The following is a 26,660-nucleotide window of genomic DNA, read 5'->3' as shown; positions in this document are numbered from 1 at the left end:
ACCTCATACACAGCAGTAGGTGGGGTCATCACACAGAGGGGCAGGCAGCCTTCAAAGCCCAACTAAGTACCAAGGTGAGGATCCCTCTTCCTGCTCCAAACCTTAACTCTAGCTCATCTTCTCCCTTATCCCATTCAACTAGAGTAAGTTATAATATGAATGCTTGATAATTATTTAATATTAAGAGGAAAGATTTACATTTTAATAAGGGGTAACTTCCTAGCTGACCAAAAGAATGAAGCTCTAACATTAGTTTTCCAGGCAAGCTAAGTAGAAAAAATATCTCTGAGTATCTTGAAGTATACCTGGTTGTATAACAAAGTACAGTATTCAAGTGTCTGCTTTTAGTTGAAAGGGGTATTGTTTTTAAGTATCTGAAAAGGTAGGGAGATGCTTGTGTCTAAATGTTTGTAATCCTTATCTTCTGTAAATTACTTGAATTACAGCCCACAGCACTATGACTTCATTGAAGGTGTAAAAGTCTCCAGTGGGTACTGCCAATAACTTCAGGGTTCTATAAACCCTGAGGCTTTATGAGGCTTGACTGACAGCTCAGAGAACTTTAAGTCTTTGAGGCAGTAAATTTCCCTAGGAAGTAAGTCCTGCCTGCAAAAAAGCAGATCTTTTTTGATATAGGACTTCACCTAGGGATGACTAAGTTCCCCAAATACTCTATGAGTCACACTTTATGCCCACTCCAGAAAACTACCTAAGTGTATATTTCTAGGGCTGCTGATTTGACACCATCAGGAAGACAAGGAGTCTTGCTCTGCTGGTTATCTCTGAACTCTAAAGAGCTAGTTAGGGATCCCTGGGTGGCGCAGCGGTTTGGCGCCTGCCTTTGGCCCAAGGCGCGATCCTGGAGACCCGGGATCGAATCCCACATCGGGCTCCCAGTGCATGGAGCCTGCTTCTCCTTCTGCCTGTGTCTCTGCCTCTCTCTCTCTCTCTCTCTCTGTGACTATCATAAATAAAAAAAATAAAATAAAAAATTAAAAAAAAAAAAAGAGCTAGTTAGTGACAGAGAGGCTATAGACTCCATAAGACAGCACAGAACTGGAAATAACAAGTGCCAGCGAAGATGTAGGGAAAGAAGAAACCTCATGCACAGCTGGTGGGAATGTCAACTGGTGCAGCTACTCTGGAAAACAGTACGGAGGCTCCTCAAAAACTAACAATGGAAGTGTCATACAATCCAGTAATTCTACTTCTGTGTATTCACCTGAAGAAAACAAAAAGAGTATTTTGAAAATATCTATGCACCCTATGTTTACTACAGCGTTATTTACGATAGCCAAGATATGGAAGCAGCCTAAGTGTCTATCGATAGATGAATGGATAAAGATGTGGTGGTATATAAACACAATGGAATATTGAAGTCATAAAAAAAAGAATGAGATCTTGTCATTTGCGACAACATGGATAGACCTAGAAGGTATTAAGCTAAGTGAAATAAGCCAGAGAAAGACAAATACCATATAATTTCACTTATATGTGGAATCTAAAAAAACAAATGAACAAACAAACAAATAAAACAAAAAAGAAAGAAACAGACTTAAAATACAGAGAACAAACTGGTGGTTGCCAAAGTGGAGAGGGAAGGTGAAATACATGGAGGGGATTAAGAGGTACGTGCTTACAGTTATAAAATAAATAAGTCATGGGGATAAAAAGTACAGCATAGGGGATGTAGTCAATAATATCACGATACACATATCACTGTGTTGTTTCATAAAATATATAAAATTATTGAATCACTATGTAATACACCTGAGACTAATTCAATATTATGTCAACTATACTTTAATAAAAAAAAATACAACTTACAATGTTGCTTGCTGTGTAAGAAAAGGGGCTTCAGGGCAGCCCAGGTGGCTCAGTGGTTTAGCGCCGCCTTCGGCCCAGGGCGTGATCCTGGAGTCCCTGGATCGAGTCCCACGTCAGGCTCCCTGCATGGAGCCTGCTTCTCCCTCTGCCTATGTCTCTGCCTCTCTCTCTGTGTGTGTGTGTGTGTGTGTCTCATGAATAAATAAATAAAATCTTAAAAAAAGAAAAGAAAAGGGGCTTCAGGAGATCATCTCCAAATTATACAGCTAAGTGACTGAAAGATGGGTGCTTCTAACAAACCTGCTGCACCAGCCAAAATTACCTACTCCTTGTTTCCAGACATCTTCTGCCTTTAATTATACCACCCCATGGGGAGAAATGGCCTCCAATTTTGAAATCTCACTCTTTAGGGTCCAGTTAAAAAAATAAAAACAAAGACTAAACAAACTCTCCAGCATGAGGTACTGATATCCAGGACCCAAAGTTCTCTCTCCCTCTGAAATCTGAAAGCCCTTACTGTTGGTGCTTCTTGTTTGGCATTAAACCATTGCCCTGGGCTGTTTTTAAATTTGTTTTGGTTTTTAATCTTTTCCTGTGTGTGTATCTCATTTCTACAAAGACCATACATTCTTTGAAGCCAGGGACTGTCTGTGCTATAAAATTAGAAGCTGGAACTAGTATTTCTAAAGTTTCTTCCAATTCTTATAGACCACTGTTTCTAACCCTCACTCTGTGTCCATCTCCTCAGTGCTTAGAACAGGGTCAGGTCTACCTACAGCAGACCATCAGATTTTTAGTTTAATAGTGGCTGAAGGAGACAGGGGTAAATGGGTATCTGCTTATCAAGAAGGCAGGTGTACTTGAAAAGAATGAATAAAGAGCAACTGCTTGGTCTTGGTAAGGACCTAATTCCATTAGGAGATCCCCTGGTACACATTAATCATACAAGACAAGACTTGTTTAGGACCACAGAGCTGTCTATGCAGAACACGGAACTCCTACATTAAAGCTCTGTCTCCAAAAGAAATAGTATTTATCCTCTCCACCAACTCCTTCCCTTCCCCCTTTCCAGGTCATTCTCATTGACAGGACAGGCAGCATGGGACATGTACATAAAAACTTGAATGCATCCCCCATCTTCAGTAAGGCCTACATCACTTTTTTTTTTAATAAAGATTTTATTTATTTATTTGAGAGAGAGGGAGCACAAGTGGAGGGTGGGGTGGGAGAAGGGCAGAGGGAGAAGCAGACTCCTTGCTGAGCAGGGAACCTGATGTGGGGCTCAATTCCAGGACCCTGGTATCATGACTTGCGCCAAAGGCATATGCTTAACAACTGAGCCACTCAGGCAACCCAGGCCTACACTAACTTGAAGCTGCTCCAGCATGTTTTACAGACCACATCTTTGAAAACAGTGAAATGAAGTTGCCTCGGGTCTCACTGTGGTACTATAATTGCTTACCAGGCACAAATATCCAAAAATAAGCAACAACTTGATGATTACTAAGTAAAACCATATTATAAAGTACCCTATGTCTCTATTCTCTACTTTGTCAAACACAAAAGGTAAACACATTCATTTTCATCAAGAATGCAACAAGGGAAAAGGAGTCCTATAAGCATTCACATAACTGGTCATATAGGGAAATAGGGAAACTGACTTCTTGAAACCCTTCAAGAATAAAGCTATGAGTGCTACAACTAGTATTTTTTAATAAGGTCCTTAAAGGATGTGGTCAGATTTGATAGTTTATATCAAAAGCTTTAAACATATTTTTTGTGTTGATGCAGCATCCCATTCCCTGACATTAATTCAGAGAATTGGAGACACACACAAAGATTTATGTAAAAGTGTTGCAGCATTATTGCTAATAAGAAAGAAATCAGAAACACTTAAATATTCAACAGAAGACTGGCTAAATAAATTGTATATTCATGTGTCTGACTGACATGCAACCATTAAGAAACCACTGTGGAGGGGCATTTGAGCGGCAGGAGGGGATGAGCATCTGCCTTTGGCCCAGGGCATGATCCCGGGATCCTGAGATTGAGTCCCGCATCAGGCTTCCCACAGGGAGCCTGCTTCTCCCTCTGCCTATATGTCTCTGCCTCTCTCTTATTTAGAATAAATAAATAAAATTTTTTTGAAAAAGAAAGAAACCATTATTGAAGAGTTTTGATGACACAGGAGAATGCTCATGATATAGTCAATGAAAAACACAAGTTACAAAACATTAGACATAGTATGAGCTCCATTTATAAAAGGAGGAATGGCTAAAACTGACAACACAAGAAACAATAAGTGTTGGCAAGGATGTTGAGAGAGGGAACCCTCTTGCACTGTTGGTGGGAATGCAAACTGGTGCAGCCACTCTGGAAAACAGTATGGACCTCAAAAGTTAAAAACAGTACTCTACAATCCAGCAATTGCACCACTAAGGTATTTACCCAAAGAATAAAAAAAAACTAATTCAAAGGGATACATGCATCCTGATGTTTACAGCAGCATTATCTACAATAGCCGAATTATGGAAACAGCCCACGTGTCCATCAATTGATGAATGGATAAAGATGTGGTATATATGTGCACAATGGAATATTACTCAGCCACAAAAAGAATGAAATCTTGCCATTTGCAACCACATGGATGGAGCAAGACAGTATTCTGCTAAGCAAAATAAGTCAGAGAAAGACCAGCACCATATGATTTCACTCATATGTGGGATTTAAGAAATAAAACAAATAAGCAAAAAGGGGAAAAAAAGAGAGGGGCAAGTCAAGAATCAGACTCCTAACTATAAGAGAACAAACTGATGGTTACCAGAGGGAAGGGGGTGTGGGGATGGGCTAAGTAGGAGATGGGGATAAAGGAGTGTACAAGTTATGATAAGCACAGGGTCTTGCATGATGTGTTGATTCACTATATTGTACACCTGAAATGAGAACATACGCCATATGTTAACTAGAATTTAAATAAAAACTTAAAATAAAAGCGGAGGCTGTTAATCTTTCTATGGCTTTTCAATGTTCACTGTTACTCTTAGATTTGCCCATGTCATAGGTCAGTTTCAGAATAACCTGAAAGCCTTAGGGAAAGTCCAACTCTTTTACTTTATAACTTTTTAGGTTGCTCCAAAAAAGGGGGAATTTAACTTTCCGGAGTAGAGAATGCCTCACTTCCTAAATCTATATCAACTACTTCCCATTCATCAGTTCCTATCAAAACAATAGTTTTTCTTTTTCTTTTTTTTTTTTTAAACAATAGTTTTTCTAAATCTAGACTCCAGAGCTATAATTTATTGCCCCGATCTAGCTCCCTCTGGAAAGGAGAAAACAGACATTGTTCTGACATCAGGCTTCACAGTAGACACATATCATAAGGGATGGTGCTGGAAGGTCAGATTCTAAACCAGTTGGCTGTGAAGTCTGAATAACCAGCATCAGGTCCTGAATTCTGGTGTATTTTATGCTCCAAGAGCACGGTAGAGGAGCATCTTGGAGTGGAAGTCACCAGGCCTAGGCATAGGAGGGCTAAGCAGCTCTCTGGACTGTATGGTTTGAGGAACACCAGAGACCCAAACCACTCTTCTTATCACAAAAAGGCTGGCTGTCCCTTCGTCTAAATGTTCTGAAAGCCTCACAGTCAGGTGTGATCATTCAACTATAAAAGGGGTGGTCTTTGCAGTGGGGGTCGGGGGAGACATTGTCAACAGGTGTGTGTTTTCCAGAATGCCATGAACTGGAGGAAAGGAGAAGGCAAAAAGGTCCCTTTAACATGTGGCAGATTAGTTCATGGGATTTACCCAATATTCCCTGATAGAAAAGTCCTTCCTATAGGAGTCAAGTTTTGATTGGTGGGGCCGGGGGTGGGAGGGAACAAAATGCAAGAATAACAGGAAGGTCAAGTGCAGAGGTTCCAAACTGGTAAGCCAATCTAGCCCAGAAACATGTTTTGTTTGACCCTCCTTGACTTTATAACTGGGAGACTTAGATATCTATCTTTGGCATCTCTTCAAAATCTCAGAAAATTTAGCAACACTAGGCCTGCCATTCCCCAAGGTAACGATCGGCTGTCGCATTGGAAGGGTATGTGCTCCCAGACTCCCAGGGGCCAGGTGTGGTAGTGAATGCAAATGATGGTACCCCCTGCCCCCATGCCAGCCTGTCCCCTCCTGCCTGTGTCCTGTCCCACTCCTGTAGGCCGCCTCTGTAACATCAGCTTTAGGTTATAAGGGCAACAGGGTTTTCCAGTTCATTAGTTCCGTGTTTCTTTTTCCCCGTCTGTTACAACACTCTACCAAGAGAGATGAAACGTACCTCATGAGAGAGGAGCTGTCATTCTTCCCATAAAAGAGAAACCAAAACTTGCTCTAGTCCTAAGAGTCCCAGCTGGCTAGAAAAAAAGGTCTCAGAGATTTGCAAAGACCGAAGTATGCCCACACTGGCTGTCAAGGATTCAAATAGCTAGTTTCTAAATGATAGCGTGAGTAACATTTAAAGAATATAGTTCCTTTTCCTTGGAGTACCTCCCCTTCAGGGAATCCACCGCTAATCCCCTGAGCTGGAAATCTCCATTCATTATGTGCCAGCAGGGGTACTGACTCAGAATTTAACACAAAGTTTATAGTAGTTCCTTCTAAGTTCTAGGGAGGAAACTTTCCAATTGTCTAACTAGAAATCCCTGTTTTGTTAGAATAAACTCTTTAGCACTCAACATAAAAAATGTTTCTAACGTGGACTCCCTGCCCCAAATAATTTGTTTTGTATAAAATTATGCTTCTTATATCTCAGAATATTATAGTTTTAAATCACTACAATGGTTAAAATAAACTCAAACTATACTGTGAATTAATATAAACAGAACCAACCAAGTAAAACCTATAGGTACCATAAATATTGTGAGTATGGCAGAAATGGCAATAAATCATGTCTGCTAAGAAGCAACGCTCCACAAACATGAATCAAAAACATTTTTCCACAGAGACAGAAAACAAATATGCTAAACATACTAAATAGAACTATGGCTCTACTATTTATTTTTTCCACTTAAAATTTTCCAGATAATTTGATAGAGTTATATCCAACAAATTTATTCTACTTTTTTTTCAAAGATTTTGCCCATCTATTCATGAGAGACAGAGAGAGAAAGAGAGGCAGAGACATAGGCAGAGGGAGAAGCAAGCTCCATGCAGGGAGCCGGATGTGGGACTTGATCCTAGGTCTCCAGGATCACACCCTGAGCCGAAGGCAGGTGCTAAACCACTGAGCCACCCAGGGATCCCCCAACAAATTTATTCTAGTTGGAACCTCTAACTACTGGCCAGTTTTCATAATCTTCATTCTAACTAAGAATGATACTGTTACATTTAAGTTACCGTGTGTACCTGCAGAAGCAGGAAGGTCGGCTCTGGCAGCCTGCACTCACTGGGGAGGGTATCAGGCAAGTCATGCTGTAGCCCCAGTTTGTCAACACTGCGTGTGCAAGTGGCACACGCAAGGGCAGCAGCCAAGGTAAAGCCCCAAAGCCCAATCCCTGTCTCCCAAGGTCAGATTTTCTTCCACAAACTATTCCAGACACAGAGCAAACTCTATTCAAACGCAAACGAGAACAACCAAAGGCACCATTCTCCCTCTAGCACCAGAGATGATACACAAACAGTCCACACACTCTAACCTGGGGGATTTACTTGGAGCAGAACCGTGGGATCTGCGCTCCCTCTCCAGCTAACACAAAGACAAGGAGAATGAATGGCCAGGGCTGGGGGGTGGGGAGAGAGAGGGCCAGACTCACCAGGATAGATGAGTAAGACAAGCAAACAGATTTCTTCCAAGTTCTGGGCTGAGGTGTGGATTGTGCCTAGATTCCCTGTCCCTGAAGCCCAACTAATCCACTGCTAAAGCAAATGGCCTTTCTGAGAGCAGTCCCTCAGAGTTTTCCCCCTTGCACCTTATAACTTCCAGAAATTCTTGAACCTCCTGCAGAACCATAGAAAATAGTATGGGGCACCTGTGTGGCTCAGTTGCTTAAGCACCTGTCTCTCAATTTTGGCTCAGGTCATGGTCTCAGAGTCGTGAGAGCGTGTGGGGCTCTATATTCAGTGGGAGGTCTGCTGGAGATTCTCTCTCTCTCTGTCTGCCCTCCCACTCCCCTCACTCTAATAATAATAATAATAATAATAATAATAATAATAATAATAATAAAATAAACTTTTTATAAAAAAGAAAATCGTATTCACAGAGTACTAAATTTCAAAACTTCCTAGGAAATACCAAGGGAAAGGGCTTAGAGTGGTAAGTACCCTATGTTTTAGAAATAAGATTGTTAACAACCTACTCTAGAGCAACAAATAGTGGGACACTGGACACTGGTGCTTGGCCTGGTCTGACATAACATTTAGCTTTCCTAACTTCAAAAGCCTCAGCACTGCAACTCAACTTTGAACTACACTGTACTGCACTTATGAGGCTCATCTTTTTCTTCCCCCTCTCTTTCTAATTTTTTCCCTACACAAAGGTAATACTCACTCCACAAGCATTTGTTGAGTATCTACTCTGTGTACCATGGCAGATAAGAGAAAAAGAGGTCTCGGACCTTACTGAGCTTACATTCTATTAAGGTATAACAAGCCTGTGTAAAAATTCAAACTATATAGAAATAGGCAATATAGAAAGTAAATATCCCCTATAATCAACTACAATGAACTGTTTCAAATAATTTTCTGTGTACCTGAGAACTTAGCTGAAAATCTTTCTTTTAAGATAAGTTTCCATCTTCCAAGAGAATCCTTTGTAACCTTTCCCACTCACACCACTGTGATTCCCCACTCTTCAGACCTTGGGGGAGGTCTGGAATAGTCCATAAAAATGCCATCTCCCCTGGGGCACCTGTCCCAGGCAGGAATGCTCAACAGCTCTACCTCCTGAAGTCACTGCTCTATCTTGTTTCTTCATCATAGTCAGGTCTCAACTTTGGACTGTACTCTCACTTTGTGCCTACAATCTTGAGTTCCATGCACCGAATCTCCTTTCCCACTTTCTATTGCAACTTGGCACCAGCAAGTTCCTTGCCCTTCCCTGCCCCTGGAGCTAGGAGCCAGCCCCACTTATTCCTAACCTGAGATGGGCAAGTACCTAGATAGCCTCCTACAAGGGACAGGAAAGATGGGACAGTTGTAAGAACTGGTGTCTCTTTGTTCTTCTGGTATATAGCATTTGCCCTTAATTTTTCTTGTTGCTTTGAAAAGCTTCTCTGAGATGACAAAATAGGAGTTTCTTGGATTCTGTCTTCACATAGGTCTTTTTTAGTTATTCACACCAAGTCATACTGAATTCACGGATTATTAAAGATCAGTAACCAAAAATGTGGCCCTTTCTTTTCAAAGGATATATAATGTTTAGTTGTGCATAGACAACTTGAAATGTGGGGAAATGAAAAATAGGAAGTACTACAAACTGTCTCCTATCGTTGGGGTGCCTGGGTGGCCCAGTCAGTTAAGCATCTGCCTTCAGCTCAGGTTGTGATCCCAGGGTCCTGCTTCTCAATCTGCCCCTCTCTGTCACTCCTGCTCTCTATCTCTCAAATAAATAAAATCTTTAAAAATAAACAAAATACTATCTTCTCTTGTTTTTCCCCAATGAGAAAGATCATACTAGGGAGGCTTATATAAGGCAGGGGTTATACAACAATCTCAAATGATGGTATTTGGAAGATAAGATTAAATTCAGAAATACAGAAGACTGTGAACTGCTAGTCAAACCACATTTGGGCAATCTGTGCCACCAGCAAGCTCAGTCAAATGGGAAAACTGGTTGTTTTGAACTCTGGTTACTTTTGTCCCTCTTTTTAAGAAAAACCTAGAATCCAGGGCATCCCCGGTGGCTCAGTGGTATAGCGCCGCCTTCGGCCCAGGGTGTGATCCTGGATGGAGTCCCACGTCGGGCTCCCTGCATGGAGCCCATTTCTCCCTCTGTCTGAGTCTCTGCCTATCTCTCTATGTTCTCATGAAAAAATAAATAAAAATCTAAAAAAAAAAAACCAACAACCTAGAATCATAAATACAAATATAGTTTATATGGGTTAGAAAGTGGAATGAAGAGCAATGACATTCTGCTCATCCACCAGCTTAAACCAGAAAGTAAAGAGTCACAAACACATCACAGCCTGTAAAAAAACCCCCACAATACTCTATATACTCACTGATGGACTAGAACATTATATAGCCTTTTAAATAAAATATGTTATCAATCCATATGCTCCAAAAATATTTCTCTAAGATCTAGGTCTGGTAATATTAGTCAGTCCCCGGGCATGAATGTTCAATCTCCTCAGTATAAATGAATGAGTCAGAATTTCTTAAAGTCTTTTTCTATCCCTCTCCTCCCCTCCTCTCTCTCTCTGAGTCAGGACTATGACGTGCTTAGAGATTATCTGAAAAATCCTGATAAACATTTTCTCCTCTACCTTCCCCCTACCATTCCCGATTTCAAGTCTCCAAATAAGCAAAATTATATGAATGAAATAAGGTGTAAGTAATTACATTTTGGTGTGCTTAAAAATACATTTAAAGGAATGAAAGAGTATTCAAAAGTATAGCTTTCCCCAGATTTCAGTGTTTCCCTGAAGAAAAGGCTCTCCCTGGCTCCCTTGCTTCAAACTTTCTCCAGAACTTACTATCATAACAATGCCCAAACCCCAGGATTCCAGGCCTTCCAAGCTGTCACTGGTGGCCTTGCCTCAGGGTAAATTGATGGTTACATTCCTGGTCTCAAGTCTTCCAGTTCAGTCTCTTAGATCTGCAGGTGACAAGTGAAGCCTATTCCAGAATTATTCCTCCCAAAAGGGCAAATTCCATGGTGGGTGGTTCTGGGCTGTCTGAACCAGAGTAACTCCCAAGCTAGTCCCATCAGAGATGAAGTCTCAGAGACCTTATAAACTTTCAAGGGTTGAGTGGATGATGGCCCCTTTATGTTCAGAGATTAAGTACACCCTCATGTCTTTGGGCAAGAGCAAGAATTTTAAAAACACTTAGAACAGCATCTCTATAAAAAAGAAAATGAGTGAATTCTGAATAATTCATGAAGTAATAATAAATGAATTCTGGCATTTCTTCTATAGATTTTAGCCACGAGAGCTTAAAAATCTAGGTCTGGTGCCAATTCTTGAGCCAGCTTTAGTTGTATGCACCTTTAAAACAAACAAAAACACAAAAACAAAAATATAAAGAGAAAAATAAAGCAGATTGATATATCTTTTTAAAGCAGCATGATTAGAACAAAAAAAAGCGGAAGTCAAGAAACGTTGGTCTGGTCCTGGCACTGCCGCTGTAGCTTGATCACCTAGACTATATAATCTTCCAGGGCTCATTTACTTCATTGATAAAAAGACAGAGTTGGGGAGGCTGGTCTAGGTGCCTCTGAGAACTCTTCCAGTTCCAAAAAAAATAATCACCATTCTAAATTCTACTCAGTTTTGTTAAAATGCATATTTGTTAGGCATACTTTCCCTTTGTGAATCTTCATACCAGATACTATTCACCTAACTTAAAGTCAAAGGTGATATCTTATTAAGAACAAGCATAAAAATTATATATATAAAAAAGATGAATCTTCTGTCTTGGGTACCAAAAAAAGAGTAGATTAGAAATGAACCAGGAAGAGACTTCTGCTTCAACATTTCTACGGAATATAGATCTGGGACACCTGGGTGGCTCAGCAGTTGAGCGTCTGTCTGCCTTTGGCTCAGGGCATGATTCCAGGGTTCCGGGATCGAGTACCGCATCAGGCTCCCTGCAAGAAGCCTGCTTCTCCTTCTGTCTATCTCTACCTCTCTGTCTCTCATGAATAAATAAATAAAATCTTAAAAAGAAGGGAATAAGGATCACTTTACATTTTGTAGTCAGTTCTAAATTCTTTCTTGACCAGGATACTGAAATAAATAACAATCACCAAGAAGGAACACCTCTAGTCTTTGGCTGTATTTGAGGGAGCTTTGAGCCAAGTGCAAACAGAACGGTAGCCTCTTCTGCTTGCAGGCCCTGAAATTGCAGGAAAGCATCTCAGGTGTCACCCTGACCTGCCCCATCTTAGAGTGACTACTCAGTGATCTCACACACCTGCCATGGAATATTCCACATTCAGGGAAAAGAAGGGTTAGGCTAGGTTGACAAAATGATTTCGATATAATTTTTAAAAATATTTTCTTTATTTCTTTGAGAGAGGGAGCATGAGCAAGGAGGGGTGGAGAAAGAGGGAGAAAGAATCTGAAGCAGACTCTGCAATGAGTGCTGTGAGATCACAACTTCAGCCAGAACCAAGAGTTGGATGCTTAACCAACCAACTGCACCACCCAGGCACCCCTCAATAAAATTTAAGTGAAAAAAGCTGGACACAAAGCCCACACAAACGCTATGGCCACAGCACTTAGTAAAATAACTGATCTTTCTCATTCTTTTTTCTGTTTTTATCTAGAATTTTCCTCAGGTCAAAATTAAAAATATTTTGGCTACCCACATTGCACATTTGTTTCTAAATATCTTGGGTAAAGAGTTCAAAAATCAAGCTGGCAGAAATCAGGTCATTTTGTAAGATGTATTTTTCAAACAAAGAGAGGACTTTGGACTGGCTTTTGCAAGTTCCTGAACTCTTCCTGGAAGGATCCTACAGGCTACATTTTTCCCAAGTTCCCACCCTCCCCTACTTTCCTTAGCCTTAGCAATCTATCAGCATACTTTTTTTTTTCTTTTTTCTTTTTTAAAGATTTTATTTATTTATTCATGAGAGACACAGAGAGAGAGAGAGAGAGGCAGAGAGAGACACAGGCTCCATGCAGGGAGCCCAACATGGGACTCAATCCCGGGCCTCCAGGATCACACCCTGGGCCAAAGACAGGTGCTAAACCACTGAGCCACCCAGGGATTCCCCAGCATACTTTTTCTATACAGAGCTAAACAGTTAATATCTTCGTCTTTGTCGGCCATATGGTCTCTGTCAACTGCCATTGTAGTAACACAAAAGCAGCCACAGATGCGGGGCACCTGGGTGGCTCAGTTGGTTAAACCTCTGTCTACTGGTCTTGGCTCAGGTCATGATCTCAGGGTCATGAGATCCAACCCCACTTTAGGCTCCGAGCTCAGCAAAGAATTGGCTTGAGATTCTCTCTCTCTCCCTCTCTGCCTTCCCCTGCACCCCTGCATACTCTATCTCTCAAATAAGTAAATAAATTTTTAAAAAGAAAAAAGCAGCCACAGATGCTACATAAATGAATGAGTGTGGCTGTGTTCCAATAAAACTATTTTTTACAAAAACAGGCAATGGGTCAGCTTTGGCCTGTGTGTAGTCATTTGCCAACCTGTGGTCTATAGCACACTGAAGAGGATCCATGGAGCTCGGAAGGGTCGAGAAAAGACCTGAAAGACTGCTTTCTCCTTCTAAGGAATAGCTATCAAACCTTTTCACAGCCACACTGATCTACAAGAATTCTTTCTGAAAGTAGTGTACTAATGAATTTTCCCCCCAAAGTCATAGAATTGGTTCCTCACATGTAGCGGTTCTCAACCATGATATTGAGATATACACATACTATAGAATGTTTTGCAATTAATGTACTATTAATAATACAGTACTGGTTTTTCAAATGATTTTTAAAAAAAAAATTTGTAAAACAGGAAGTAGGAGATCAATCTTCTTCCCACAGCCAGCCTGGTCCGTACACAATCCTGGGTATGTCTGCAGCAGCAAAGGGCTTGCTTACACATGGTCAGTCCATGTACGTTTCATCTGAAGGAGCCTTATGGGCCACTGAATCCAGCCCCTCTCCATCTTAAGATAACAACCCCACTCTCTAGCTAACACCTCAAACATGTCAGGTTTGGATCAGTTACAGTCTTACTAATATCCATCAAAGCATACATGAAGTCAAACAAGAGGAAACAAGAGATAGGCAAGAAGGGAGAGAGGGAAATGTGATAAGGCCTCCTACAACCAAGCTGAATAATTTGCTCACATACTCTTCTTTTTATAAACTTCCATTGTCGTTCATCTTAGAAAAATTGGAAAATGCATGAAAGTATAAAGAAAAATTAAAGCCACAATATCATGGGGCAATAACTATTGTTATCATTTTAGTTCCTTTCCCTTCAAATTATTTTACTGTATCAATTAGGAACAAAAGATGTTTTTGATAAAATTGCTTTTCTTTCTTCATTATTATGTCATAAGCCCTCCTCTATATTGTTTAATATGGCTCAAAAATATGATTTGGTAATGTCTATATTAAAAGTCCATCAAATGGATGGATCATATTTTATTTAAATTTCTCCACTGTTGTCAGATATTTATATCATCTCCTCGTTTTTTTAGAATATATTAGAAAAAAAAAAAAAAAAGAATATATTAGAAATTGAAAATAATCCTCTAGAAGCTTATAAAACTATTCCCATATAATATTTTCTATTTATGTTTTTGACACCAGGTGTTTCCTAAAACAGAGTAATATCTGGGGCCCTCCAGATCAAGGCACATCAGAGCACACGTTAGTGTCCACAGGAAGAGCATACAACCCAGGATGAGACATAGGGCCACTGGACCCACATGCAGGAAAATTGGCCATCTGAGTCCTTGAACTTCTTTACTAAAGGCAGATTAGGTGGTACAGTCGATCAACGTTGCAACTGTGGCCCAGGTGAGATGCTGTCACAAGACTGAGCCTTGTCTGCTCTCTCTGCAATACCCAACAGAGGAACACTGTTTTGCCTTGACTGCTATTATTAAAATTGTGTAGGAGAAAGGATGTTAAAAAGCCTGTGGCACACGTTTTGTTTATAGCATAAAGTAAATTTGTGGGACATTTCCATTGAAATAGGTCAACTAATTGGCCTTTCTCCCATGGGTGCCTGGAGGAGGGTTCTCTGCTGAGTGTTTTCTCTGTAGGGCATCATGGGCAGAATGTCATAATGAACAGATGTGGATGCCAGCCTGGCAGCATCAACAGCATGGTACGCTTCTAAAAGTGGCCATGGGCTCTGAAACCTCTAGAGCCTTTAGCAGTAGAACCCAAATATATTTCCCTTAATCTAACTGCCAGCGAGAAAATTAAGACAAATTAATAATCTAGTTCATATAATTTATAACACTGGAAACCTTCCCTCCTAGAATAAATTGTCTGCTCTTAATTAAGCCAAAGGAAGAGAGATATAAGATAACTTAGTGGAGGGAGGGAATTATAATTATCCTCTTGAATTATACATAAAAAAGGTCCAGTTCAGATCCCAGTTTCCAAATTGAAAGATATAAGGTAAAAGGAACATATGTGTATTTTATTATTTTTTAAGATTTTCTTGATTTGACAGAAAATGAGAGAGAGCGAGCGCAAGCTGGGCAGCAGAATGAGAAGGAGGCTCCCCGCTGAGCAGAGAGTCCAATGTGGGGCTCGATTCCAGGACCTCATGACCTGAGCCAAAGGCAGACGCTTAACCAACTGAGCCACCCAGGCACCCCAACCATATGTGTATTTTAGAAAATATAAAAAACACAGCAAAATTAAGGCTGAGCCACTCAAGGTAATACAAAAATGTTAAAGATGGGAAAAGGAACATTTCTGATTAAAATTTAAGTCTAACAGTGTATTTACCTAGGTGGAATAAAAAAACAAGCACAAGGTGGTAAGGACAACTTTCTCACATCAACCACACCCCACCTTCTGTACCTGTCTGACAAAGAGATGTGCATGAACAGGACATAAACTCTTTGTTTGGTGTCTATACCATAGGAACTTTGCCTATGCAAACAGAAAAGGACCAGGAATATAGATATGTCTCTCAATACCACAGGAAGCATCAAGTTACATGTAAATTGGTCAAATGTGCAAAGATATCACTGTCACCTCTTACTCAGAACACTGGGAAGAGCTGGAGTCAATGCTTCAGGACAATGGCACTAGGTGTCCCACAAAGCCATGTGAAATAAACATGAAAATGTCAAATCTCACAAAGTCAACAGTCGCAGTTGACTTATCACAAACAATTCCTACAGGCCCATATGGAAATGTATGGTTTTCAAGATCTAAGTTAGGTTTACTGGAAAGTGGTAGTAAGGACACAGCACACACTTACCTTACCAGTGCATCTGGTTTGCTTAGCTGGTTATTCGGAATACAGTTTTCCATTAAGTCCTTGTGTGTACTTGGGCTTTTGCTTGTGCATTTTTGCTTCTTCTCATTTTTACTAGATGAGGAAGGAATGCTCCCATTTGTGGCGCTATGACTGCGAGGTGAGGAGTTCACAACTCCACTGGCATTTTTGTAATTTTTTGAGGAAGCAGTGCATGAGTCCTCTTTCAAAAGATTTTCTGTACTTCCCACAAGATCATTATTTAATCTTTTACTATTGATATGGTTTTCCATATACTCAATTTCTTGTATTTTTGAGTCTACAGGTTGTAGAATATTGTTGTTATTAATTCCAAGATTATGTTTTTTGGCATCCTTGTCCTTTTCTTTTCCTTTTTCTCGGTATTCTATCTCTGGCAAAGTTGTAGAGAGTTTTTTGTTGGCTGGGATACCTCCGTTGTGGTGTATAAGGATCGAGGAATCCATATCAGGCAATCCTTTGGCTGCTACAATACCAAAAACAAACCAACAAACAAAAAAACCCATACCGGAATATTTAGTTGTATAAAAACACAGCACAGATTGATTCAACAAACTGCATTGTCTACACTTAGAGACTCACTATATCAATTTGCAAACTCATTTAGAAGCAATAACTACACCAGATCATGCTAACTTTGGGAAGCAAATCCAGACAAATTTGAGAAGCTGTACAGTTAGAAAATAACCATAATTTATAAACACCAAACCATTATACTTTTGGCTTTGAAAATAAGATGAGGATTTTATAATTAAATCATACATATCAGTCAAATCAAACTTATCTATCACTGGGATGAGAGGACCCAGGTAGGTCAGACACTTAAGAGGCCATATTTTAAAAAATGCTAACCAGACTATTAATAGCTTTACTGAAAGGAGAGCAATGAAATGAAACAAGAGGAGAAGCGTGATGTTAGGATACAGGGCATCTATCCTTTCCTTGACTCTAGCACTGGGATAAGAAGAAGTTATGTCATTTACTAGACCACTCAAAAAGAATTTTCTATGTGAGGTCTACACATTCCAGTTTATCCAGGTCTACTTGAAGAAATATTTTTGCACCATACTAGAGAATAAGATTTTGGTATATACCAACAAAAAACAGGACTCCAAACTTCCAACTCTCAAACCAAAGCGAACTGTCAATTCATCTATTGTATTGGGTATATGCTCATTAGAGAGGTCCTATTAGGAAAAGTTCACCTTAAGATCCACATTGCATTCATTATATGAACCATTTAGAATGGGACCTTTGCTCTCTTCAAAATAATTTTAACTTATAAAACAATTGTTTCTCTCCATCTTGCTTATACTTTGGTTCTTAGTTTACCTCAATTACAAACTCACATAGTTATATATACATTGCTACTGAGAATAAATATTTTTAATATTTTTAATAAAATATTGAAATACAAAATAAGCTATAAAAATAAAATATATAAAAATAATAAAATAAAATAAACATTCTAAAAGCACATGATCTTTAGACACTTGGTAGCAAAACATCCACACCCTGTATTTCATGACCAAACAAAGCAACAGCCCTGAAGGGGAACACCAGAAAACAGGAAAATCCTTGGGAATCTTCCAAAGTCCTACCAACTTTTCTGGGGGGAGGGTGGTGGCGGTGGGGGATTCTATTGATAGACAAAATAATGACTAATCTACTGAGCCAACACAGCTTTAGGGTAAAGACCTACCTTCCTCGGCCTCTTTTTCTTGCTTCTGTAGCATCTGCTGCTCTGGGGGGAGAGCTTGTTGAAGAAGCTGCATGTAAAATTCGTTCTCTTTTTGCACTTCCTTTTGCTTCCTCAACCGCATTTTGTAGCTTACGTAACTTTTGAAGCCAAAGCCCAAAGTCACCACAGGGTACCCAATGCTGGAAAGAAGAAAATCTAGCAGTAATTGCCAGTTAAACACAAACAACACATGCATAAAGCACATTAAGGCACCTATTATGGAAATTAAGAAATAAATTCTAGCTGATGATCGATAGTAGAGCATTTAGTACACACATAAATATATGTAACGTCTGCTATGGAAATGAGAGGCAGCTGGCACATAGAACAAACCCCCAGGGAATAGCATGACTGCTAGACCATAAGAGGTTTTGCCCACCAGACTCTGGCAATCTTCAAGCCAACTCAAGAACTTAACCCAGTGACTGTTGGGTATAGTGGCTAATGTCTCTGATTAACACTGAACAACTCTGTGCACTATTAGAACTTGGGCATCAGTATGCTTTTAAGAACTAATAGGGTAGAGATTTTATGAGTGGGCATAAGTAAACACTGTGTTAAAAAACCAAAAGGCACACATATTCATTTTTAATATTACAGCCAGGGTCAATTCAGGTGACTACTTTATTCTTGCCACTTGTGGGGTATTGTCAACCAGCTATTCTTGAAAAGTCAGTTCAAAAATACTCTGTCATTGGGATCCCTGGGTGGCGCAGCGGTTTGGCGCCTGCCTTTGGCCCAGGGCGCGATCCTGGAGATCCGGGATCGAATCCCATGTCGGGCTCCTGGTGCATGGAGCCTGCTTCTCCCTCTGCCTCTCTCTCTCTCTCTCTCTCTCTCTCTCTCTCTCTGACTATCATAAATAAATAAATAAAAATTTAAAAAAAAAAATACTCTGTCATAAATAATTTCAAGAATCGTTTAAATAAGTATTAATATCAGTGCCAACATTTGTTTTGTCCCACCAAATTAAACCAGCTGTACTTATAACTCTAACCCCTGGGATAAAAAGTTGAAATATTTTCATTCAACTCATCAGTCTAGTATCATTTCAAGCCTCTACAAACACTGTCAAAACTCATTATTAAGCTTCATTAACATTCAAACTTATAAATTATAATTAGTCTAAATGTGATCTCACTGCAAATTCAAAGTGACAAGTTTTATTGACCGAGTTCATTTAACTCACTTGCATGTGAAAAGACTTTCAAATACTGGAAACTATACCTTTTTAGTTGATTTCTGTTTATTTTGGTTTCTGCCATATTAGCAAAAATTAAGTCAGTTCATTTAAGCTTCATGAAACAGCCACATATTTCATCAAGACATTTTAGAAATTATTTGATTATAATAAAAATAGATAACATTAATCAGACACCTTTGTGCTTGAAATTAAGTTAAATACTTAACATATATCCCCTCATTTCATCTTTCTCATGACTCTGCAAGACAGGTCCCCAATAACAGGTGAGAGCTCTAAGGCTTAGAGAGGTGACATGTCCAAAGCAACAATGCTTAAAATCTCTAAGGAAAAATTTAGAATTGAACTTACCCTTTTACATTGAACACACTGAACAGAATTATAGATTAAGAATATGCATAATACTCACCAGTGAGCAGCAAATGGACGACAAAGGTCTACATGAAAATTTTTGAGATCTTTAAATCTAATTGCTGCTTCAATATAAACAAAGAGTATCCAGAGGGACACTGTGGGCAAACACACTCCCCTTTCTGTGGGAAAGCAGCAGAAAGACAAGCATCAGTGATATATTAAACTAACAGAACAGATGGGTTGTTTGGGAAACTAGTTTGACCACAGTAACTTTCCTTTTATTTTTTATTTTTTGAGTATAGTTGACACACAATGTTACATTAGTTTCATGTGTACAACATAGTGATTCAACACCTTCAACTTCCCTATAGGTTATGTTGAGCTCACCACGAGTGTAGTTACCACACTAGGTTAGTACAGTATCATTGGCTATACTCCTCCCTATGCTGTGCCTTTTACTAATGTGACATTCATTCCGTAACTAGAAGCCTGAACCTCTGGCCCCTCTTCACCCATTTTGCCCCTCCCCTACGCTCCTTCCCTCTGGGGACTGTCACTTTTCTCTCAACTACAGTAACTTAAAAAAAAATTTTTTTTTTATTTATTTGTTACAGGTAAAGAGGTAGAGTGAGAGTGCATGAGTATGGGAAGGGGCAAAGGGAGAGGGAGAAGCAGGCTTCTCACTGAGCAGGGAACCTGATGCGGGGTCCCGATTCCAGGACCCCATGATCACGACCTGAGCCAAAGGCAGACGCTCAACCAACTGAGCCACTCAGGTGCCCCTACAATAACTTTCAAACTAATTAAAAAGCAATATGATCCAGGGGCACCCAGGTGGCTCAGTGGGTGATGTGTGTCCAACTCTTGGTTTTGGCTCAGGTCATGATCTCAGGGTCAGGGTCATAGGATTGAACCCTACATCAGGTTCTATGCTCAGCAGGGAGTCTGACTGAGATTCTCTCTCTCCCTCTGCCCCCCCTCCCTGTACTCTTGCATGTTCTCTCTTTAAAAGTAAATTAATATATCTAAAAAAAAAAAGAATATGATCCAAACTGAAGACTTTTCTATGACAAGAGATATGATGGAATCATAGACAAAAGACAAACATTCTATTTACAATATGTAAAAGAAAGGAGTCACAGCCCTACCATTCAAAGAGCTCCTATAAATTAATAAAAAGGCAACTGAAAAAAAGAATTTGCAAGTTATAAAAGAAAAATATAGATGGCTAAAAACATGAAGAGATGTTCACCTTCACTACTGATTAGGGATATACAAATGTTTTAAAAGGGAGATTCCATTTTTTTTAACCTATCAGATAAGCAAAAATTTAAAAGTCAATAGAGGGTGGGTAAGGCAAAGGGTTCATTCTCATACTTGGCAAAAATATAAATTGGAGCAACATTTTTAGAAGGAAGTTTCTCAGTATAATTAAATTTAAGGTATACTTCTGACCCAGAAATTCCAATTCCAAGAATCTACCCTACAGAAATATCTTGCAATACAGTAAATAAAATACAAACAATGAGGTAATTTTCACTGATTTTTAGAATCAAAATCTGCAGGCTAGGTCTATGTCAGGACATGTTTAAATTTTTTTTTTTTAAATGGAGATGGACTCATAGACATGAGGCCCAATAACTCTGGAAAGAACTCATTTGAGACTGTGTAAGGCAAGCGAGTTACAGAAGAAAGAACAGCAAGTCAGGGGCGGGAAATCAGTGACCTGAAGGACTAAATGGCTTTTTACTAAGGACCTCTGGGATGAAACAGAAGAAAAATCATAGCACCTTGGAACTACAAAGATCATTTAGTCCAAGCTCCTTATTATACTAAAGAGTAAAGGAAGGCCCAGAGTTTATACAAATTGGGTCCAAGTTCACAGAGATAATACTGGGTCTGCTCCCGAGAAGAACCTAAATCCCCTGAGACCTAGTCCATGCAGTAAGAAAATGCTGGAAGCTTTGTGAAGGCAGTGAATGGCCTCAACCACTCTTACAGATTTAACTTTACAAAATAAGGGGCATTTTCATAATGTACAAAGACAGCAACCCATAGGATAATGCATTTTCAAATTCATTTCAAAAATTTATATTCTCTAACTCCCTATACTATTAATTTCTAAAATTATCATATACATAATAAACATATTACAGCAAAAAAAAACAGAAATTTTTGGACAAAATATCTATATTTCTACACTTATGAAATAATAAAATAAAATCATGTTGAAAATATTTTTGAGCAAGTGAAAGATTCATGTTGTACACAGAGTTTTGTATCTTGTTTTTTTTCCCCTCTTAACAGCAAAGAAATTTACGATATAATATTATCATTATTTTATGGCAATATATAATTTTGCCAATCCTTCCTAATAAACTTAAGAATTTTAAATTTTAACAAGTCCTAAGAGAAATTAATCCCAAGTCATATAAATTGTACTCATATTTGTCCGGCCCAATAAGAACACGAAGTTTGTTTTGTTTTGTTTATTTGAGCATTAATCATCCCAAATTAAAACATACTTCACAACTTAGCTACTCCAGCATACATTTATGAGCCTTGGGCTAAAGCGAGGCCAGTATCACTTATGATATTAGCTTCACTGCTGCCGTGTAGGTCACCCACTGAACTCATTCCCAACAGGTTCTGTTAATAGTTACAGGAGTAGTTTTTCCAAACTACTAAGACATTATTAAAGTAATTTAGGAAATCATTATAGTTCATGAGAGTCACGGATTGTTGAACTGGAAGGCTCCCTTAGACATTATCTTGACTATTCCACTTTCCCCTGACAAAGAAGAAACTGATGGGGAAGCCTGGCTGGCTCAGTGGGTTAGGTGGCTGACTCTTGATTTGGGCTCAGGTCACAATCTCAGGGTCATGGGATCCAGCCCCACACCGGGCTCTTCACTCAATGGGGAGTGTGCTAGAGATTCTCTCTCTGCCCCTATCACCCGCCTCTCCCAACCTCTGGGATAAATAAATCTTTAAAAAAAAAAAAAAGGAAAAAGAAGAAAGGAAGAGGGAGGAAAGGGAAGAGGAAGAGGAAGAAGAAGAAGAAGAAAAAGAAGAAGAAGAAGAAGAAGAAACTGAGACCTAGACAAAATGACAAGTGTAAATGACAACTCACTTGAAACTAAGACCTAGAACAAGAAAATATAAGAAAAACTAAAGTTTGAAAAAAAATCACTTTATTTAGAGGAAAGCAGACTAAGGAACTGTCTTGTTAGCTTATAAATCAAGTCAGATATGAGAGAGTGCTAAAGATGGAGAAAACTATGCTCACGGTAGATACTTCAAATAACAGAGCTGACCTATACGTTCTACATGGGCCAACATTATCCTCTTAGCACCTCTGAGAAGAGGATGAATGCTGCTCCAGAGAGCTTTTAGGAGCTGGCACTCCCTAGGTGGTCAAAATCCTACAGTTTGTGGGAGGGTCTAAAAATCAGGTTTCATGCAGCTTGGTAGACAAGTTTAACACTCTGAGAGCCAATCCTCACATCCCCATGCATCCCACTCAGGCTTTCACAGTGGACTGGAGCTATGGAAACATCTCATCTCATCTTAGTTTGAGACAGCAGAAGTACAGCTCTAGGAAGAAAGGAGGGACTGCATGGCTCCATGCCAGTCAGGACATACCAGAAACAGCACATTTTGATGAAGAGAACCACTAAGAATCAGGGAGATGAGGATGGCAAAAGTGCTTCAAATACCATACAAGGAAAAGCTAAGGAAATCAGAGATGTTGTGCTCTGAGAGGATACAACAGTGTCTTTAAATCTCTAAAGAAATGTTAACTGTGGGTGGGAGACCACACTCCTTTGGTGTGGCTCTAATGCAGGGATGCAGTGTTGGGGCGTGAGGGGATGGTCTGCAGACCCCTTGAATCTGAAGGAAAAGTTTTGTATACTTCTCTATATTTGTGGGGGGAAACCTCCTTATATCCTCTAAGAGATAAATGAGCCCCCAAACAATCAAGATGTGCTAGGTCAAAAGTGTAAGGAGGAGAATTCTGGCTTAGTATCAGGAAGAACTTTCTATTACAGCTGCCCCAAAAGCTGAGTTCCTTGTCACTGTAGCCTTTCAATTAGAGACTAAACCACTATGTGTCAGGGATGCTGCGGGGATTCTTATACCAAATAAGGGTTCAACTAAATGACCTCAGACATTCCTTGCAAAGCTGAAACTCCAGGAACAGTTTTCCTATGTGGAACATGGCTATCTTAGAGTCTACCTAAATAGAAAACACTTCAACTTAAAAAAAAAGAAAAGAAAAGAAAAGAAAAGAAAAGAAAAGAAAAGAAAAGAAAAGAAAAGAAAGGAAAAGAAGAAATAATATCTTCATCATGAGAATTGATCATTAAAATGCCTACACTTGATATGTCAAATCATAAAGGTTAACACTTTTCCTTCAATCATGAAAAAAAATATAAAATATATTTTAAAGCTATAATCTATTAGGAAAAGGCCACTTAAAAATGTCCATATTAAACTCAACTCCAAATAATGCATTCAAAGAAATCATTACATTGTGTTTGAATCTAAGATTTCTATCTAAGAAGCCATTAAGACTTACCTGTGTGCCACACATACTGAACCCATACATATGTGCTAGCAGCAAAAAAAAGCCATTGTATGGGGATGAACAGCAGACAAATTATATTTGACGTAAACGCTACACAAACAAAAAATACTGAGAAGGCCTAAAGGAAAAAACAAAACAAAATTAAAAACATATCTTAGAACTTGTTATTTTCAAACACAGATTATCAAAAGCATGTTGGACAAAATCTCTGAAGCTGTCATGCAAGAACTGTAGAGCCAGTGACAACAGAAAATTTTAAACATTTAAAACCCACCATATAAAAAGTAGAGGTTAACCCAACATTAAAAAGTAATCCTATTTATGTCCTCAAATCATGAAGAAGAACTGGACCAGAACAAACTGAGGCTGGATCACAGTGAGTTCATTTGAACTCCATAGGTGGGTGACCTAAAACAACTAGAATTTTAACACAGAAAAGGCTCCTCTCTCCTTCTAAAATATTCCTAAAGAGCCTCATTCTTAAAGAACAGGCTGTTGGAGCACAAATGAACCATGATAGTAAGAATCATGTTGATGTTGAAGATTTTAATAATGCAGCCCTTCTCAGGACATACCTACCACTAGGTATTCCCAAGAGGACATGAACCTGAAGCCAGCTTTTCAAGGTTCTGGATTTCTGAGGACAAGAGTTCCGGGCTTATGGTATGGCCATGGAACACAAGAAACCTGCAGGTCAACCAAGGGAACAAGCCTGGGCCTGTGCCCTTGCTCTAATCCAGTAGTTTTCAAAACATGGTCTGGGGATTCCCGGTGTGGGGAAGGGTGCAGGTGTCTCTGAGATCCTTTCAGGGGGTCTTCCAGGTCAATACCATTTTAATAACGATAGTAAGATGTAATCTGCCTTTTTCATGCTCATTCACTCAGGACTAAGGTGGCTTTTTCTAGAAGCTACAAGATATGTAATATTGCAATCGACGGAGTTCAGAAGCAGATATGAAAATGCAGCTGTCTTCCATTGAGCCAGATGTTAAAGAGATTTGCAAAAATGTAGTCAATCTTCTAATTTTTTTGTTTTGGAAAATATAGTTATTTTCCACTTTAAAAATGTAATTTACATTAACATGTAATGGGCTTGTTATTTTTAAGTGAATTAATAATAAACATTCAAATTTGTTTTCTATTTTAATTTCTAATGTAGTAAATATGGATCTAACCCATATAAATAAAAGCTCCTTGGAACCCTCAGTAGTTTTGAAGAGTTTAACGGGGCCCTGAGACCACAAAGTTTGAGAACCACCACTCATTCTGTCTCTAACCCAAACCCAATCACTAACATGGTAACAGGGCTCCAGAAATATTTCAGAGTAGGACTGGGTACCTATTGCTTCCTTCACTACCCTGCTTCCCTCCCCAGGTCTTCCCCTTCTTTTCCCCCTACAATGGTAGAAGGGGGGGGTGGAGTATAATGATTTGGTCAGTGGGCTTTTTAAATCATCAGTTACTGAAGATTTTCTCAGAAAATTAAATCCCTTAGACTTGAAAAACATATATTAATAAACATACCAGTCCCTGGTATCTGAAGGAATCATAGACGCTCCTGATGAAAAGCCAAAATGGCCACAGGTATTCAAATCTGAACTCCAGGACAAAATCTGCCAGGAGGACGAGCGCCCACACTACCAGAAATTTCAGGTATAAAAATGTACTGCAAAGTATAAAAATAAAGAATTAATTCAAGGTCATTTGTGAAACACTGGAAAAAGAAACTGCACTGTTTTAAGAGACAAAAAATGTCTTCATATACCATGAAAACAATGGTGATAAAGGATAGAGAGATGTTGTTATAATCCACCTAAATTTTAAAAGCTCTGGCATTTGCTCTGAGACCCACAACTATTGATGTAAGATGATGACCAAAAATCCTTATTTCCACTTAAGATGGAAAAAAAAATCTGTTTCACCACTATTTTAAAATGTGCTGTCTGACTTTAAAATACTGCCAATACTCTCAAAAATTTCAGCTTTCCAGCTATTCTTCATTAGAAGAAAATGTCACGATTGAAAGGCTTCAAATGTGCTGTTTCCCTAACTCTCTACATCTGTTTGAAGAGTCTTTGAAATTCTTGATGCACATCCTTATATGCTTGACGTGTTCTTTTTCCCTCTTTTCTCTTCTTGCCTTTCTATGTAGCATACACCTGGCATTAGCCAAACAAAAACCAAATGACTTCCCCAAACAGAAATTAACTTAGGGAGGAGTTGCCAATTACTACTATGCATTGTGAGAGCACAAAATGTACATTCAAGAAAAAAATCCTAAAGCACCTCAGCCTTGCTCTAGCTAAGATGTAAATGTGTACTTCCAGTTCCCTCTGGATTTACGTTAAGTAGAAGCAGACTTTGAAAAGCCAGGCAGGACACATACTTAACCACTGCAGTAGCTCAAACAAAGTAAGGACATAGATTAAAATCTCAAAGTCCATTCTTCTAGTTCATGAGTTGTACAATACATAATAGAAGCCTTCAGATTAATAAAACCCTTACTAATAAACCCCTAATTCTATGTCCTTAACTCAGTCAATTCTGGAGCAGGTTAAGTTTAGGCATTTAATTAAAAAAAAAAAAAGGGTTTTCTTAGATATATATTGGAAATACCTAAAATTCACTTTGATTTGGGCTAGAAACTTGTATAACACAGACATTTCAAAATTGATGTGATTACATTAGCTGTTTGAATACACACCACCAACAAAATAAAGACTTTCATAAACCATTTTAAGTATATTAAAATAAGCTACAAAAAACCCCATAAACTTGGGGGGGGGGGAGCGGTAGACAACA

The 26,660-nt window shown here is 39.1% G+C and overlaps 1 protein-coding gene across 1 annotated transcript in view; it reads right to left on the bottom strand.

Moving 5' to 3' along the window:
• MACO1 (macoilin 1) overlaps nucleotides 1-26,660 on the bottom strand; it is a 59,265-nt gene that overhangs the window by 18,271 nt on the left and 14,334 nt on the right. Inside the window, exons 2-6 of the mRNA XM_055332789.1 lie at nucleotides 25,383-25,524; nucleotides 23,850-23,976; nucleotides 19,323-19,446; nucleotides 17,674-17,852; nucleotides 15,936-16,437 (exon numbers count right to left, since the gene is read on the bottom strand). Coding sequence (XP_055188764.1) covers nucleotides 15,936-16,437; nucleotides 17,674-17,852; nucleotides 19,323-19,446; nucleotides 23,850-23,976; nucleotides 25,383-25,524 — 1,074 coding nt within the window. The remainder of the gene's footprint in view (nucleotides 1-15,935; nucleotides 16,438-17,673; nucleotides 17,853-19,322; nucleotides 19,447-23,849; nucleotides 23,977-25,382; nucleotides 25,525-26,660) is intronic.

The sequence above is a fragment of the Nyctereutes procyonoides genome, unplaced genomic scaffold (genome assembly GCF_905146905.1).
Source record: "Nyctereutes procyonoides isolate TBG_1078 unplaced genomic scaffold, NYPRO_anot_genome, whole genome shotgun sequence".
NCBI lineage: Eukaryota > Metazoa > Chordata > Mammalia > Carnivora > Canidae > Nyctereutes > Nyctereutes procyonoides.
The sequence above is the reverse complement of the archived record's forward strand: the minus strand, read 5'-3'. Positions and strand labels throughout refer to the sequence as shown.